At 34.2% G+C, this 15,596-nt stretch overlaps 2 protein-coding genes across 19 annotated transcripts in view; one reads left to right on the top strand and one right to left on the bottom strand.

Annotated features, from left to right (window-relative positions):
• The window catches only part of LOC138318562 (muscle-specific protein 300 kDa-like), a 197,561-nt gene extending 193,404 nt beyond the window's left edge, over positions 1 to 4,157 (top strand). For 14 of the 15 annotated variants that reach the window (XM_069261040.1, XM_069261038.1, XM_069261045.1 and 11 more), the window contains one exon: positions 2,479 to 4,157. In XM_069261040.1, coding sequence (XP_069117141.1) covers positions 2,479 to 2,710 — 232 coding nt within the window. In that variant the 3' untranslated portion in view covers positions 2,711 to 4,157. The remainder of the gene's footprint in view (positions 1 to 2,478) is intronic. The other variant, XM_069261043.1, reaches the window with a different exon arrangement.
• A 368-nt stretch (positions 4,158 to 4,525) lies between these two features.
• Positions 4,526 to 15,596, bottom strand: part of LOC138318564 (putative leucine-rich repeat-containing protein DDB_G0290503) — a 25,983-nt gene continuing 14,912 nt past the window's right edge. For all 4 annotated transcript variants that reach the window (XM_069261047.1, XM_069261049.1, XM_069261050.1 and 1 more), the window contains 2 exons: positions 9,922 to 10,149; positions 4,526 to 8,808 (listed from right to left, as the gene is read on the bottom strand). In XM_069261047.1, the coding sequence (XP_069117148.1) occupies positions 8,591 to 8,808; positions 9,922 to 10,149 (446 nt within the window). In that variant the 3' untranslated portion in view covers positions 4,526 to 8,590. The remainder of the gene's footprint in view (positions 8,809 to 9,921; positions 10,150 to 15,596) is intronic.

Here is a 15,596-nt window from a genome sequence, read left to right as displayed (position 1 = left end):
ACAAAAATGATATTCATAGAGTATCAAAAGTAACATAGATTTTATTTCTACATACATATTGTTGTAAAGTCAGTGAGTATAAGCCCTAGAGCGTTTACAGCATCAAACATAAATATCGTTTTCATCTTCATATATGAAAATCGTTTTTATCTTCAAATACATGTACATATGTAATCATTTCTAAAATAGTATACATTTATGTATTTCCATCTCTGTAAAAAGCAAAGCAAACTATAAATTAAGCCAACAAGAATGTGTTAATGTACTAATTTTATTTCCCCGGATCCCTGCTTTAAACTTGGATTTAGATATATACAAAGGTATAAAAATACACATGTAGTTACATATAATATATATTTTAAGATACATTATAAGCTGTATAATAGTGTATCATGATGGTTTTAGCTTTGTGGGTGTTTTGCAATCATTTGCCTTCGCTTTTTAGTCTTTTAGAATACAGCTGCATGAACTTTTCTTTTGCAGAAATTTGCTCGCAGATGTGATTGTGCACGGCTTCGATTTCTTTTCCATTTTTTTTCCAGCATGGATGGCCCTGACCATCTTTGTCTATATGAATTTTGTGTTTCTTTTGACTAAAGAGTTCAGCTTTGGTTTCGTTTTTAGGGAGCATGTGATGTTGCGGGCCACCAATTAGCTAGCCTAGCTAAAATGTAGGGAGTATCATGTCAAGTTGTCCCTATAGTTCACTGGTTATGTCCTCTAGTTAATGTTGTTAATATTAAAGTTCATGTAGTCAGTCAAAGTTTGTGTCTGTATTTCTAAGAAGAAAATCATTCAGAATTGATCAATAACCGAACTTTTTGTGACATGTTTTACTTAGGAATACAACTCCAAAAGCCTTTCTTAAAAAAAGACTGTTGGACTTAACAATCATTAATCAAGATAATGTTTTGCGTTTATTTCCATTAGTTACATTATTATATACAGACACTTACTTTGCCTTAGCAATAAGAAAAATCCCTGTCTTAATATTTTAACGACCAGTAGACCTACCTTTATAGTATTGTTAGTTTGTAGGTAGATAGATATTGATCAACATCATCCTTTTTCCTGTTAGAAAAACACACTAATCTTGGAATGGTGATACATTGTTCATCCTAATATCGTATTTTAGTAATGCTTCGTGGCGTTAGTAGTAGAATCCAATATTTCACTAGTTTGATATCGTTTAGTCATAATTTGATAGTGATATCCACTTGCTGTTGGTCGTTAGCAACTCTTTCTGTTAGTTGAATTTGATGAAACTTTTCACCGTATCAGTTATACACGTGTGGTCATCTATAACAGCAAACAAGATTTTCGGATAAATAACAACAACAAACGGCTTGTACATTGGCAGTATACACAGTAGCCGTTGTCCTTTAACTTTCTCTTTTTTCTGTCGACAATTTTGTAATCTGTCAAAAATAAATGTACATGTGATACTAGCGTTTGAATATTGCGATATTAATAAAATGATTTGGTATACTTAGAATGATCATATACTGTAGGCCTGATTTGCATAATTCTGGCGGTTTTATATCATAGAGCCTACAATCTAAGTGTCGTAGAGCAAAGCCAGTTTCAAACAGTTTTGTCCAAAATTATTAGATTTGTCCATCAGCTGCTCTTAAAAGAGTTTTTGAACATGTATAGTGTTAAATATCTTAAAACTATACCATTTCGTGAAAGAGTACACCCATACGAAAATGTGATTATAACGTTTTAGTTGACGATATTAATAGTGGAGAACTTGGAATCATTATCTAGTTATCATTAAGCCTTTTAATTCATATCAAAGAAGTAATAACTAACTCTTAGTACTGGAAAGGCGCAACTAACTGCATGTCGAGATTATATTGCATGTTGCCATGGTGATGAGGCATCGTTCTCCATTCGCCATTATCCCGTGATCACAGCTTCACCATATTAGTCTGCAGTAAATGTAGTACTACTCATTACTAACAATATTCATTTTGTAAAGTTTGATATTCATTGGTAATCTTTTCATTAGTTATCATTGAGGCTTCATTTCATCCTAAATTCACTCAGTTTTCGTCATTGTTCTCATATTCTTGTATTTCTTATTTTAACGTTCGTCTTCACTTAAAGTTTATCATCATTTTAATGTGACTTAACACCTTTCACCATTTTCAATTTTGCATTGTTTTTTTTTCGTTAATCCTTCTCCATCAGTTTTCATCATTCCATTTCATTCAGCTAGTACTTCGTTCTTGAGATTTTTAGGACAAATTTTAATTAGAAATTCATCCATAGATGTAATTACAATGTATATATACTGCAAAGGACTGAATCTTGATGTTCTGCTTCATCATCACGTCTAAAAATGATATTACTGCACCATGGTATATTCGCCAAAATAAAAAAAAATATCCGAAACATCCTTTGCAGTATATACCGACTTTGTTGATATACATTGTGTATTGAAATTTACATTTGTTATTTTCGTTGTTTCAGCTTAACAGGTCAACCTGATGAGGGCCGGGCTGAGGAGAAGCGTGTTTGTATGGGATTACTGAGGAGGGCTTTTTGGACATCACTGCCGCTGCATCTTCTTTTGTTTTTGTTGCTAGGCATCGCTATTCTCGTACCAATCACAGAAGATGACTATAGCTGTGATTTAGTGAACAATTTTAGACGTTCTCTCGGACCAATGTTACGATATATGGACGGCCCTCCGCCGACGTGACGACGTTAGAGTAACATTGTTTTAAAATTGTTGTTATTTATTGATTATTACCAGAATGTTGCTTTGACGATTTGTCATGACTCTAGTCCCACGAAGAGTCGGTATAACTCGCGTTTCTGTGATTGGACAGGTGCTGTCCGGAATATTAACCATTACTTGCCATATTCCCACCACACTAATCTCATCACGTCTCATCGTTATATACTGTATTATACAGAAAGTTATTATAAGTTATGGTAAATACTGTATAGACATTATACAGATATAATATTACTGTTATATTACAGTATATTGTTTACTGACGTTAACGTTGTATGTTATGTATATTATACAGATATTGTATACAATTATATAAGTTAAGGTATAACTTGTATACATATACATGTTTTACATAGTTGTAAGTTATTAAATTATGTATATAAAACATTTATATATTCATGTAAATACAGTGTTACATATATAATGTAGATCTGTAATATTGTGTTCTTGTGTATGTATTTCATATGTTACGTATTTTTATATATGCATATAATTTTAAGACATTCGTAAGGTTAAGTTCCATGGGAATCACATTCTTAATTGATATTATGTATAGGTATATAAATTTATCTATGACATATACGTACGGTTCGTCTATTAAGATCATGTAAATTTTAAAAACATTTTATCAACATTTTAACCAACAAGAGACATATTACAACACTGTGTCGTCCTCAACTACCAGTATTTTCTGCAGTATTGAAATGAGTGAGATCCATTGAATACTCTATTATGGACAGTACTGAAGGAGGAATCAGTCATGCTGGAGGATGATTATTCGCTGTGAGGATGATTAATTCTAACTGATATCCCTGTGTGAGGATGGCTAGCCACAAAACCTTAAATGTCTCTTTATTTTGTCTCCGCCCATTTGTGTTTGCTTAAATATTGTTGAAAGTGTATGAATATGTGCGTTCGGTAATAAGCCCCCAGAAACTAGTGCTTCTATATTGGTGTTCTGTTGTGGGCTTTTACCGTGTGTAACCCTGCCTCATGTTTGTATGGCAGCAATATCGACTGTGATAAAAACATTTTTGACATTTTAATGTTGTGCATTTGTTGTAATGATTTAAACTCGCTTTATCCTATTTTATTTATTTATGGTCATTTGACACTACGATCTGCTGTAAAAATCTATGTGCTAGTTATTTGAATATTTGATTTATATATTCAGTTCAGTTTATTATTTGAGAATCCAAATGACGTCTTTATTCTGTAGCATTGCGTATTGTGATTAAGGATCTATCCTCCTGATAATTGTGTCTTCGGAGGTCCATATCACGTAGTGTTCCCAATCTCTATAGCCAGACGGTTTGTAATTAGTAGCATGTTATCCTAGCTGTTCATCATCTTTCAAAACTAAATATTTTGTTAAGAAAAGATAATATTAAATATTATGATAAAACAATCTTTCTTGTTGTTTTGTTTTTGATAACATGAAATAAAGAGCTCCATAGAGGCTGAAAATCTCATCGCTGACAGCATATATGATATAATTATCATACTTTTTGACTATAGTATCCAACCGCTGTCACCATATACGACGTACACCTACAATGTAGTTGTAGTTCTTGAATAAGCAGCGTGTCATGGTTACATAATGCTATATAAACATGCAAATCTGACGATTCTGGCCATGTCTTATATTATCCATAAGATCGCACGAGATAAAGTCTTGTATTTTGCATTTGGGCCCACGTTTTCCTCACAAAATACTGAGACCGAAACCTATCAATTTACAAGAATGAAAGACTGAAATGCAATTATTCATTTAAAAAAAAATAATGCAAATGGCTATGCATGTGTTTTGTGTAAGATCTTATTACAATAGATGTTCATTGAGTAACAAACAAGCCGTACTGGTATATAAATCACATCTTGGACTACATTGCTTCTAACGACGAATAACCTGAACTGAACGATGTATTTCAACAGATGAGTGAAGACGACTTCAGCTTTGCGCTTTATTATGCTGCCAATAGAATCAAAGTTAATGACTAACTGATCAAAGAAACGAATATTTGTTCGATGTTTGAAGTTTTAAGATTATTTTGCGTACAACATAAACACATACAGCCTAACAATAATACAATTAATGCTATTTGATGTATTTATATTCATATTTACGAGCGATACCAATACACGATATATTGTAAAAACAATACATTAACGGCCCACTACTTTTTAGAAAAAAATACAGGTTTCTTAAAAGCAATAATATCAAAAATATCGATAGTCCAAAATGAAGTTACAACACCAAACAAATGCAAGATTACCGGCATAATCTGTTTTACAGCGACTATTCATTTCCATGTTTCGCCGATATTAGACGATCCGCGTTATGAAAGATACCTTTAATTTATTTTGATTGTTCAGAAGGTTATAAGTTTAGCATTACTACTGCTAATACCTTTTGCGACTCTAAAAAATTTTACATTCCCATTATAGAAATAAAAAGCCGTTTAGTAAAGGTAGTGGGTCTTTAATCTAATACACCAATATATAGTAATATATATATATATATCTATGTATATGTACATCAATGTCCTAAACTGTTACGCGAGTTATAATAATTCAAACAAATAAATCAATATCTGTAAATGCCATATGATAAAGCAGTTATGGACCTGTTTTCATGTGGAACAGTGAATTAACAACCCACGAAAGCGATATGACCCTATCCACATGATAAAGGTAAGAGTAAAAAAATTGTACATTTTATATAAAAAAACATAATATGTGAAATACATGGTTTATAATCTACAACGTGATGTCTTGCATAATGTGAATCTCTTCTTATTACATGTAACAAAATCTTAAACTAGAACCGATATTTTGCCAATACCTCAAAAATCCCTTCTCTCCCAGCTTCTTGAATCAACTCCACACATTTTCGTTTTATATAGGATGCAGTTATTAAATTATTTTCTATGTTTTTGGGTTTTTTTTTTCATATGGGGTCTTCCGCAAAATATATTATTTATCATACATATGTAATTTAGCGAAACACAAGATCGTAATTGTACTTGGAATACATGTTAAGTTGGCTGTCTTCCTTAATTATGCAGATTTGCAGACAATAACCGTATACCCTCACTTTGAATACGGTACAGATATATCAAAATAAAATCGATCTTTCTTCAGAAGTATAAATAAACCATTCATTTCTTATTATTGCACGAATAAAATGTCCGCGACAAAGTCAATATATAACGAATCCGAAAATAACCTGCTCTGCAGTATCAATGCAAGGTATAAAAATCGTTCAAATTTTCGTTTACTACAGATTTCATGGAAATTATATATGGCACATTTGTATAAAATTTGCAACATAAAATGCATATGTAGATGTGGATAAAATAGTCAAAATTGCAATGTCAACATGAATAGATAAATTGCATTCACTGATATTCAATTGATCTGTGCCATTATTCTTGCGTATAGTCTTGAGTATTAATGGTAGGATACGATACGTTTTCGCACAAATTCTGTTTGCGTCAATGGAATGTGCTTTGAGAATAAATCCATAATAATGTTTTTTGTCAAGAGCACAGCTCAATTACACCGAACACATTTTGGTTGCTACTTGTAAGACATCATAATATACCTTAATAGTTCACTAGAAACAAACGAAACAAATACGAATTTCATGTAGTCTACAAATCCCGTAAACATTGATAGTTTTGGGGTAAAAACCAAGTAAAGAGATAGTTTAAAGGTTCTAAATCTCCATCACCTTACAGATACCAATTGATGACTAGGTCAGTGTAATGTATAAGTGGTATTACTCTCAGTCAAAGCCAACAACGTATCTACTTTCACACCCAACTCTCAATTACTCGAAACGTGGATAATTGTTGGTACTTTCGCTAAGCCAGCTTTCAAACTGTTCGCAGTGATAATTTTTGCGCTGTACTCTACATCTGTAGATTGATTGTCCGCATATCAAAATTCGAACTTCTTTATATAATTTATTCGCTTGGATTTATACTCGCGGAGATTAAATGAAAAAGAAATAATCCAAAATAACACGACACAAACAATTCCACTTTTACAATAAATGTCAATTATTACCAAGGATGAATAATCATATACATTGTTTGTATTTATATACACTGCCGGATATAAAGGATACGTAAAGCTCAGTTACTAAAATGATATGCGGATCGGTAGGGTAAACCTACGTACGTGATTGAACTGGCCATTCTCAGTAATGAAGATTTGGATGATATCTTCGCGCATATTTACACCAAATTCTCGTTCTACTCAAATATTTTTATTTTTGCGCTCAATTTTCATTCTCCGCAAAGGAGAGGTATCACTATGGGCCGTTTTACAGCAACTAAGTGATACAGTAAGCAAAACAGTTTGAATGGAGATACATTAGGGGCAGCTTCATACTGTCTGCTATTCAGAATATCCTTTTTTCTGGGCTCATGGTAATTGGAGATGTCAAAGGGTGAAAATTGATATTATCATTGTTGAAGTCCTAATTAATTAAATATTAGAATACAGATGATATTTTTTGCAGTTTTTGTCTACAAATCTTGGTTTTGAAAACTGACTAAAAATTTCAAAACAAAATAGGTCACAGTGACCTAGTTTAGTATTTGTTATATCTTAGCATTAAAAACTTACACATTTTTTGCTGAAAACTAGGACTTGTCAACGATTTGATAACTTGAAATTGATATTTAGTACTGCTTGTGGATTTTGACATAATCTGCTTAATATGATTACATCCTAGGGCCACATTGGCTACATCACGTGCATAAATTAGGTCATATTCAATTAATGGTATCATCTGTCCACTAAGTATCCGCTGTTTTCCCATATTTAAAGCAGGGTTTTTAATTATTCAAGTTTGTTTTATGAGCTTATTTCAAGCAACACCTTCATTGAAGATAGGATGTTAGAATTGTGTCTGCTGCCCCACTGCATGATCGTAAAAGGCGACAATAGGAATCTTACTTTCGTGGTTATCTTGGTGAAAATACTTAATTTTTCAACCATTTCATAGCTTAAGATATACAGCTTTGTTTGGATTTTGTCATGATCTGTTTAAGATGATTGCATCTTAGAGTCAAATGAGCTGGGTGACGGAGGCGAATAATAGATCATATTCAATAAATAGTATCTACTAAGTATCAATTTCAAGCTATCAAATCCTTGAAATATAGGTTATTAATGCTAAAATAGAACAAATACTTAACACTGTGACTTACCTTTTGAATTTTTCATCAGTTTTCTGAACTGAGCTCTTCCCAATATTTACAAAAAACTGCAAATTAAATTATCTTTATTCTAATATTTAATTAATTCGGACTTAAAGAATGCAAATGTGATTTTCTCCCTTTACCTTTGACCTCTGCAATTACTATGAGCCTAGAAAAAATCGTATATTCTGATAAGCATACAATATGCATCTGACCCTAAGGTATATTCATGCAAAATATTTTGCTTAACACTAAGTTGTCGTAAAACGGACCAAAGTGATAGCCCTCCTTTACATTTTTCCTGGATTGCATAAACTCTAAGCTTTGCATAAATACTGAATTTATTCTGTAATTCGAATAAAAAGTTGTATCTTTTTCTTCGAATTATTTCAAACCATATTTAATAGAAAATGATGAATTAATTACGTCAACTTACTTTAACAAATCGGTGTTAAAGTAAACCTTATACAACCCAGGAAATATGCGAAATTGTGGGAAATGATAATCGAGCGCAAATACGAACTTATGTTTAACAAATCAAAAATGCAATAACATATTATATCATTTCAAATTATAATACCTTTCACAATAATGCCATGTTTATATTTACAAGTGTGTGTGACGTCTACTTAGAGTACTTTTTGAGAGTGGTGGCCATCTTGTCGGTGGTGCTGTTGTTGAGCTCACAGTCGTATACCCCGGTGTCGCTGTTAAAAGCCATGTCGAAGATGCCGCCTAGCTGCCGTAGAACACTGTCCGTCACACGTAGGCCTGTCGGGGTCAGCTGTGGTAGGTTCTCCTTGACCGTGTTGTGTAGGACCAGTACATACACGTCACGATCAGCTGAACGTAATAGGGAAGCAGCATGTTAGTTTTATAAATTAAAGGTGACATCAAAGAACTGGTGAAATCCGTGAAAGGTGGTGTTCAAGCTAATTGTAAAACTCTCATAGAAACTACCCACAGCCCAATTTTCTTTAGACTAAAAGGACCACCAGTTGTCCCCTTAAATTCGTACGCCTTTTTTATGATTTAAAAAAAAACCAAATAGCCTGAAATCTACGTGTTCATTTCCATTAAAACTACCTGCAAAAATATGCTAAAATATGTCATTCTTTGTTAAATATTCTATCCACGGCACTATGTCCTATATGGAATGATGTACTGATTGCGCATGCACCAAAAGCAAAACACATGATTTCATATATATATTTTTTGTTTTAATCAGACATATATATATAACCGATTAAACACCAATTATTTTTCAAATGATGTGTATCGTTTAGGCTCTGTCGTCGATGGAGCATCTTTAATGAATTTTCGAACAGTTTTACATAAGAGGGAAAATTTGAGATTGAGTTGCTAATACATTTCTTCGCAATCGGTTTTTGATTTTTGACGTTTAAAAGTAAATGTTTGTTTCACCTAAGACCATATCTAGCTGTTTTAAGCTTTTTTCTACTGTTAAATGCAAGAATAAAAATGTACTAATTTTAAAGTATATATGTTAGTTTACAAAATACTATCACTAATTGTTGTTTTATTTGGGTACCTATGGTCATTTTTGTATTTAAAGTCATCTAGGGATATGTTGGCTTTTATGAAATATCTCATTGGCTACATCAAAACAATTATTCAAAATGTGGACACAATTGGTTCCCTTAACACATGCCCAGAGTATTAGAAAAAAGATAATTTTAGGCCCTTTATGCCTTTTGAAAAAAAGACAAAAAGAGAGAAAAAATTATTAAGCATACATGCAATCATGCTTAAAATGTGGACTTAAAAGTTTGCAAATTTTGTATCAGAGGAATACGTTGAGAAAAAAGCATGCTATGTTCGAAGCTCAGACCTGATAGATAATTAACCTATTTCGCTACCTGGTTGGCGATGACAGACTGGTGTATATTTCTTAATACCGTTCAGCAACAGAGCAGGGATTGGTTGTCAACTCACCTTTAATCCCCTTTAACGCGTCCAGCATATTAGTCCCCACACGCGACATATTCAGACACAGAACCACCAAGGGTCCACTGGGTACCTCCGCATGAGTCTGGCAAAGTTGTACTGTAATGGCGATATCATCTTTTTCTAGAATTGTCTGCAGTCGCTTAGTCAGTTCCTTGTAAACCATATCCACCATAGCTTTGCCCATCCCGCTTTTCTCAATACGGAGGCCCATCACTGAAATAATTTATGTATTGTTTTATCAAGACCTTATTCTATGCCATTAATATTTATTTAGTTAATGTTAAACATTGATGAGTTGAATAGTATGCGATGCCGATATAATAGTATAAGCCTTACTTGAGAGTGTAACGTAACTCTTGACTAAGGTAGTGTTATGACCCAGAATAACAGAAATGAGAAACCAGCAGCTAAATTCAAAACATAATTTAATTATATATACAATATTATACAGAGATGGTTTACAATATCTAAAGTAATTGGTGGTGGTACAAGAGTAATACGATGATTTAAAGTGTTACTTATCTGTATGCGAATGTCCTGGTATAATCATTGATCCTTCCAGGTTTCAAATTAACAATAATCACAAATCCACGAGGAAAATGAATATCCACAGATGATTTGTAAAGTTCCAGGCAGTAAGAATAAATCCACACAAAGTGTTGTAATAATCCACAGATAAAGTCACAATAGCTCTCCTTTCAACAGGTCAAACTTGCTTACGTACTTGGCTTTGCCAATTTTGTTAATACACGAGTCAATCCTTGGAATTGAATAAGAGTCTGTTTTACTGACAGAGTTTACTTTTCTGAAGTCAGTACAGAACCGGTATGTCTTGTCTGGCTTTGGTACCAGAACACATGGAGAGCTCCATTCACTTTTGCTTGGTTCAATAATATCATTGTCCAACATGTATTGAATTTCTTTCTTTAAATGTTCTTCTTTAAAAGGATTGACACGGTAAGGATGTTGCTTGACAGGTGGCGCATTGCCTACATCCACGTCATGATAGATAGCATCTGTTTTGCCTGGTGTATCCGGAAACAAATGTTTATACTCAAGTATAAGATCTTTCAGTTCATTTCGTTCCTTTTCCGATAGATGACATAGTTTCTTGTCCAAGTTCGCGAGCACATCTGAGTTCCGTAACTTAACACCACAGTCTAAACCTACATCTTGTTCACCACCATCTAAGTCTAATTTACAAATACCAGGTGTACTTTCACCTGTGATGGTACAGATGCCAAAGTAGCAGTAGGTTGAGAGGTCTTGCTCTCTTCTCTATCTACATATTTCTTAAGTATATTTACATGACATAATTGAGTTTTCTTGCGCCTCCCTGGAGATTGTACAATGTGGTTAACATCATCGACCTTTTTCTCAACAACATAAGGTCCAAAATATCTAGCAGGCTGACTCGGTATTGGTAATAGAGCCAAAATTTTGTCACCTGGATCAAAACTTCTTGCACGGGCATCTTATCATACCATGTTTTCGTTTTGTTTTGAGTAACGGCCAAATTTTCTTTTGCCAGTTCACATGCCCTTGTCAATCTTTGCTTAAAGTTAGACACATACTCTAAGAGATTCACTTTAGAATCTTCGTCCAAAATTTTGGCTTTCAAAATTTTCAAAGGACCACGTACAGTGTGTCCAAACACAAGTTCAAAGGGACTGAAGCCAAGAGATTCTTGTATAGATTCTCTAACGCCAAACAACAAGATGTGTATACCTTCGTCCCAATCTCTTTTGTTTTCCAAACAATAAGATCTCATCATATTCTTCAATGTCTGATGAAAACGTTCTAAAGCACCCTGAGACTCTGGATGATAAGCACTAGACTTATACTGCTTGATCTGGAGCTGGTACATGAATTGTTGAAAAATACCAGACATGAAATTCGAACCATGGTCCGATTGGACGCTTTTGGAAGACCAACCAGTGTAAAGAATTTAACCAAAGCCTTGACTATGTTAGGGGCCTTAATATTTCTGAGTGGAATGGCTTCAGGAAGGCGTGTGGAAGCACACAAAATAGTTAAAAGATACTCATTCCCAGACTTAGTTTTGGGTAGAGGACCTACACAGTCTATAATGACTACTAAATGGTTCCTCAAATGCTTGAATGGGGTGCAGAGGTGCCACAGCGATTTTCTGATTAGGTTTCCCTACCACCTGACAAGTATGACAAGACCTACAAAAATCAGCCACATCCCGTTTCAACTTGGGCCAAAAGAAGTGATCTAAGATCCTGTTATAAGGCTTGGTCACACCTAAATGCCCTGCCATAGGTACATCATGAGACAAACTCAGAATATCTTGCCTATACCTCGATGGGACAACTATTTGATTGACAACCTTCCAGTCTTCCTCGGGAGACACATCAGGGGGGCGCCACTTGCGCATCAACACACCTGACCGACGGAAGTAACAAACCGGGACTTTCTCAGCCTCTTCCTCACTCAAAGCCCGATTACACAATAAGGAGATTTCAGGATCTTTCTCCTGTTCTACTATAAGCTCCTCTCTAGACAAAGATGATTTACTCATCATGTCAGACAAAGAAGTACCCTTGTTAGGAACATCTCTATCACTATCAAAGTCTACAGGATTACTCAAAAGATCATACTTGCCCCCGACATCCTCTATATCATGAGTCAAGAAAGTGTCACCTAACCCTGGACTATAATGATCCTCAACTACTGCAACATCAGAAACCTTCTTAGTCATTGAACGAGTTACAGCACAAGAAGGGAAAATACCAGGAAATCCCTGTTGAATTGTATCAGCATCACCTGTTTTATCAGGGATACTGGACACTAAGGGATCTACCCTTACTTTCTCTCCAGCCAAGTCATTGCCTAAAATGAACGACACGCCCTCTATGGGAAGTTCTGGTCTAACACCAATGGTGACAGGCCCAGTAACCAAGTCTGACTTTAAATAAACACAATGGAGAGGCACATTAACAAAACCTAACTCTACACCTTGAAGCAAAACACTACTACCACACGAGGTCTCCTCAGACAAAGGCACTACGCCATCTAATATCAAAGAATGAGATGCCCCAGTATCTCTCAAAATCTTCACAGGTTTCAAGTTGGTGATATCACTAGTAAGTGAAACAAAACCTTCAGAAATGAAGGGAGAGTACTTCTCCAAGACACTTTCAGACTCTAAGCTCTTAATCTCAACAGACACTTTAGAATCTTCCCCAGTGTTACTAAGTTTCTGACTAGGCTTTGACATAGCTAACACAGAAGGAACTGACTGTTTACGCCTTTGCTCATAAGCGCTGGAGAGAATAACATTCAGACATAACATGTCCTACTTTCTTGCAGTAATTACAAACATGACCAGAAGGAGACCCCACACCTGCCCTATGATCTGTTTTAGAATCAGACTTAGTCTTATCACCTAATTTAGGTTTGTCGTTAGAAGGGGCACTAGAGGTTGGGTTCCTAGGCTGACCAAATTTACTAGTACCTGTGGTACTGTCTTTGTCTTGAGAACTGTTTTTAACAATTGAGCCTTTGTGGGTGAGAGCGTAATCATCAGCCATTGTAGCAGCTTCAAAAAGTGTTTCAATTTTTCTCTCATCTAAATGAGTTTTTATGTTTATGTGGACACAACGTTTAAACTCCTCTATCAACAATAATTGCCTCAATTTACCGAAATCCTCATCAATTTCTTTAGAATCACACCACCTATTAAATAATTGTTCTTTTTCTCTAGCAAATTCTACATGAGTTTGTTCATCTCTCTTTCTCGAGTTTCGAAATTTCTGGCGGTAAGCCTCAGGAACTAACTCATAAGCTTTCAAAATAGCTTTCTTGACTACTTGGTAATTTGAAATCTCATCTACAGACAAAGAAGAATAAATGTCTCTAGCTTTACCAATCAAGACACTTTGATGAAGCATTGTAAGCTTATCTTCAGGCCATTTCATACTATCAGCTATTTTCTCAAAATGCAAAAAATACTTGTCAACTTCTTTCTCTTGAAAAGGAGGAACTAACCTAATGTTTCTACTGACATCAAAACCTCTGTTTCCTTGTAAACCCATAAAAGTTGGATTACTTGAACTGTCCTGAGAAGCTAGCTCTAATTCTTTAATTCTAAGTTCTGTTTCATCTTTAATTTTCTGCTTCTCTAGCTCTAACATCTGATCTCTCTCAATCTCTTTTTCTCTTAACTCCTTTTCTATTTCTCTTTCTCTCATTTCTTTCTCTTTCTGTTTGTTTCATTTTCATTTCATGTTCAAGTTCCATTTGTCTAATTTGGATTTCTGAAGTGACTGTTCCTCTATATTATCTAATGCACTAGAGTCAAATTTGCCATTGTCAACAAAATATCTTATAATTACATTCCGAATTTCAGCTTTCCTCAAATTAGTTTTGATAGCTAGGCCTAAATGTTTACTCAATAACAATAAATCCTTCTTACTAACTTGCAAAAGAACTTCCAGGGATGGCGCTTTAACAAACTGTTCTACCTCCATAGTAGTCATGTTTATCTAGCTGTTGGTTTCAAATGTAAACTCAAAGTTTGTACACAAATTTTGAAAATTTCTTAATTAATTTTTCAAAGTTAGATTTCATAAATAAAATATCGATCTCGGACACGAGCCCCAATTATGTTATGACCCAGAATAACAGAAATGAGAAACCAGCAGCTAAATTCAAAACACAATTTAATTATATATACAATATTATACAGAGATGGTTTACAATATCTAAAGTAATTGGTGGTGGTGCAAGAGTAATACGATGATTTAAAGTGTTACTTATCTGTATGCGAATGTCCTGGTATAATCCTTGATCCTTCCAGGTTTCAAATTAACAATAATCACAAATCCACGAGGAAAATGAATATCCACAGATGATTTGTAAAGTTCCAGGCAGTATGAATAAATCCACACAAAGTGTTGTAATAATCCACAGATAAAGTCACAATAGCTCTCCCAATAGAATCTAATATGGCACTGTACAATTCTTGATATGTCTCATTACAGGTCTCATTACAGTTCTGATTAGCCTTGGACAGCTGGAGTATATATAGCTAAACCCTAATTCAAGAATATTGGAGAACCTTCTACTTCTAGAAATATCTAACTAAAAACAGTAAACAAATAAACACACAGAACTTCTGGAAATAGATCATTCTAGATCCCTACTTATAATCAACATGTTTACAAACACATTTGTTTATACATGATAATATTCTAGAAAGTTCTATAACCTAAATTAATTATATGAACTCTGTAGGATGTATTGATAATTTTGCTATAGGAGTTATCTCCCTTATCCAATAACAACATGTATCTAGTGTCATATATAACAGTAGATTGTGGATATCGTATGTTAAACAAAAACGCTTACCCTTCCGGATGACATGGTTCTTTCCATTTTTGACTCCTGTATTCATGTTTAGGTAATGCTTTGTGTTGTTTTGGTTATTTCTTTACACATCATACGTCAGTACGGACGGTATTATATCCGATTGTTTTCTTTTTAATTTCAGTATGCATCATTAATGATGTACATGACATTGTTCAACTCCAATTGTCGCCCAGGAGGCACCCTATAACCCCATCGCGCCCCAAAACATACCTCCGAAAAAGTTGAATTACTTCAGTAATGTTTACAGACGGACAGACGAACAA

This window comes from Argopecten irradians, chromosome 3 (assembly GCF_041381155.1).
Source record: "Argopecten irradians isolate NY chromosome 3, Ai_NY, whole genome shotgun sequence".
Taxonomy (NCBI): domain Eukaryota; kingdom Metazoa; phylum Mollusca; class Bivalvia; order Pectinida; family Pectinidae; genus Argopecten; species Argopecten irradians.
Note: the sequence above shows the minus strand (reverse complement) of the source record. Positions and strands in the feature narration are given on the sequence as shown.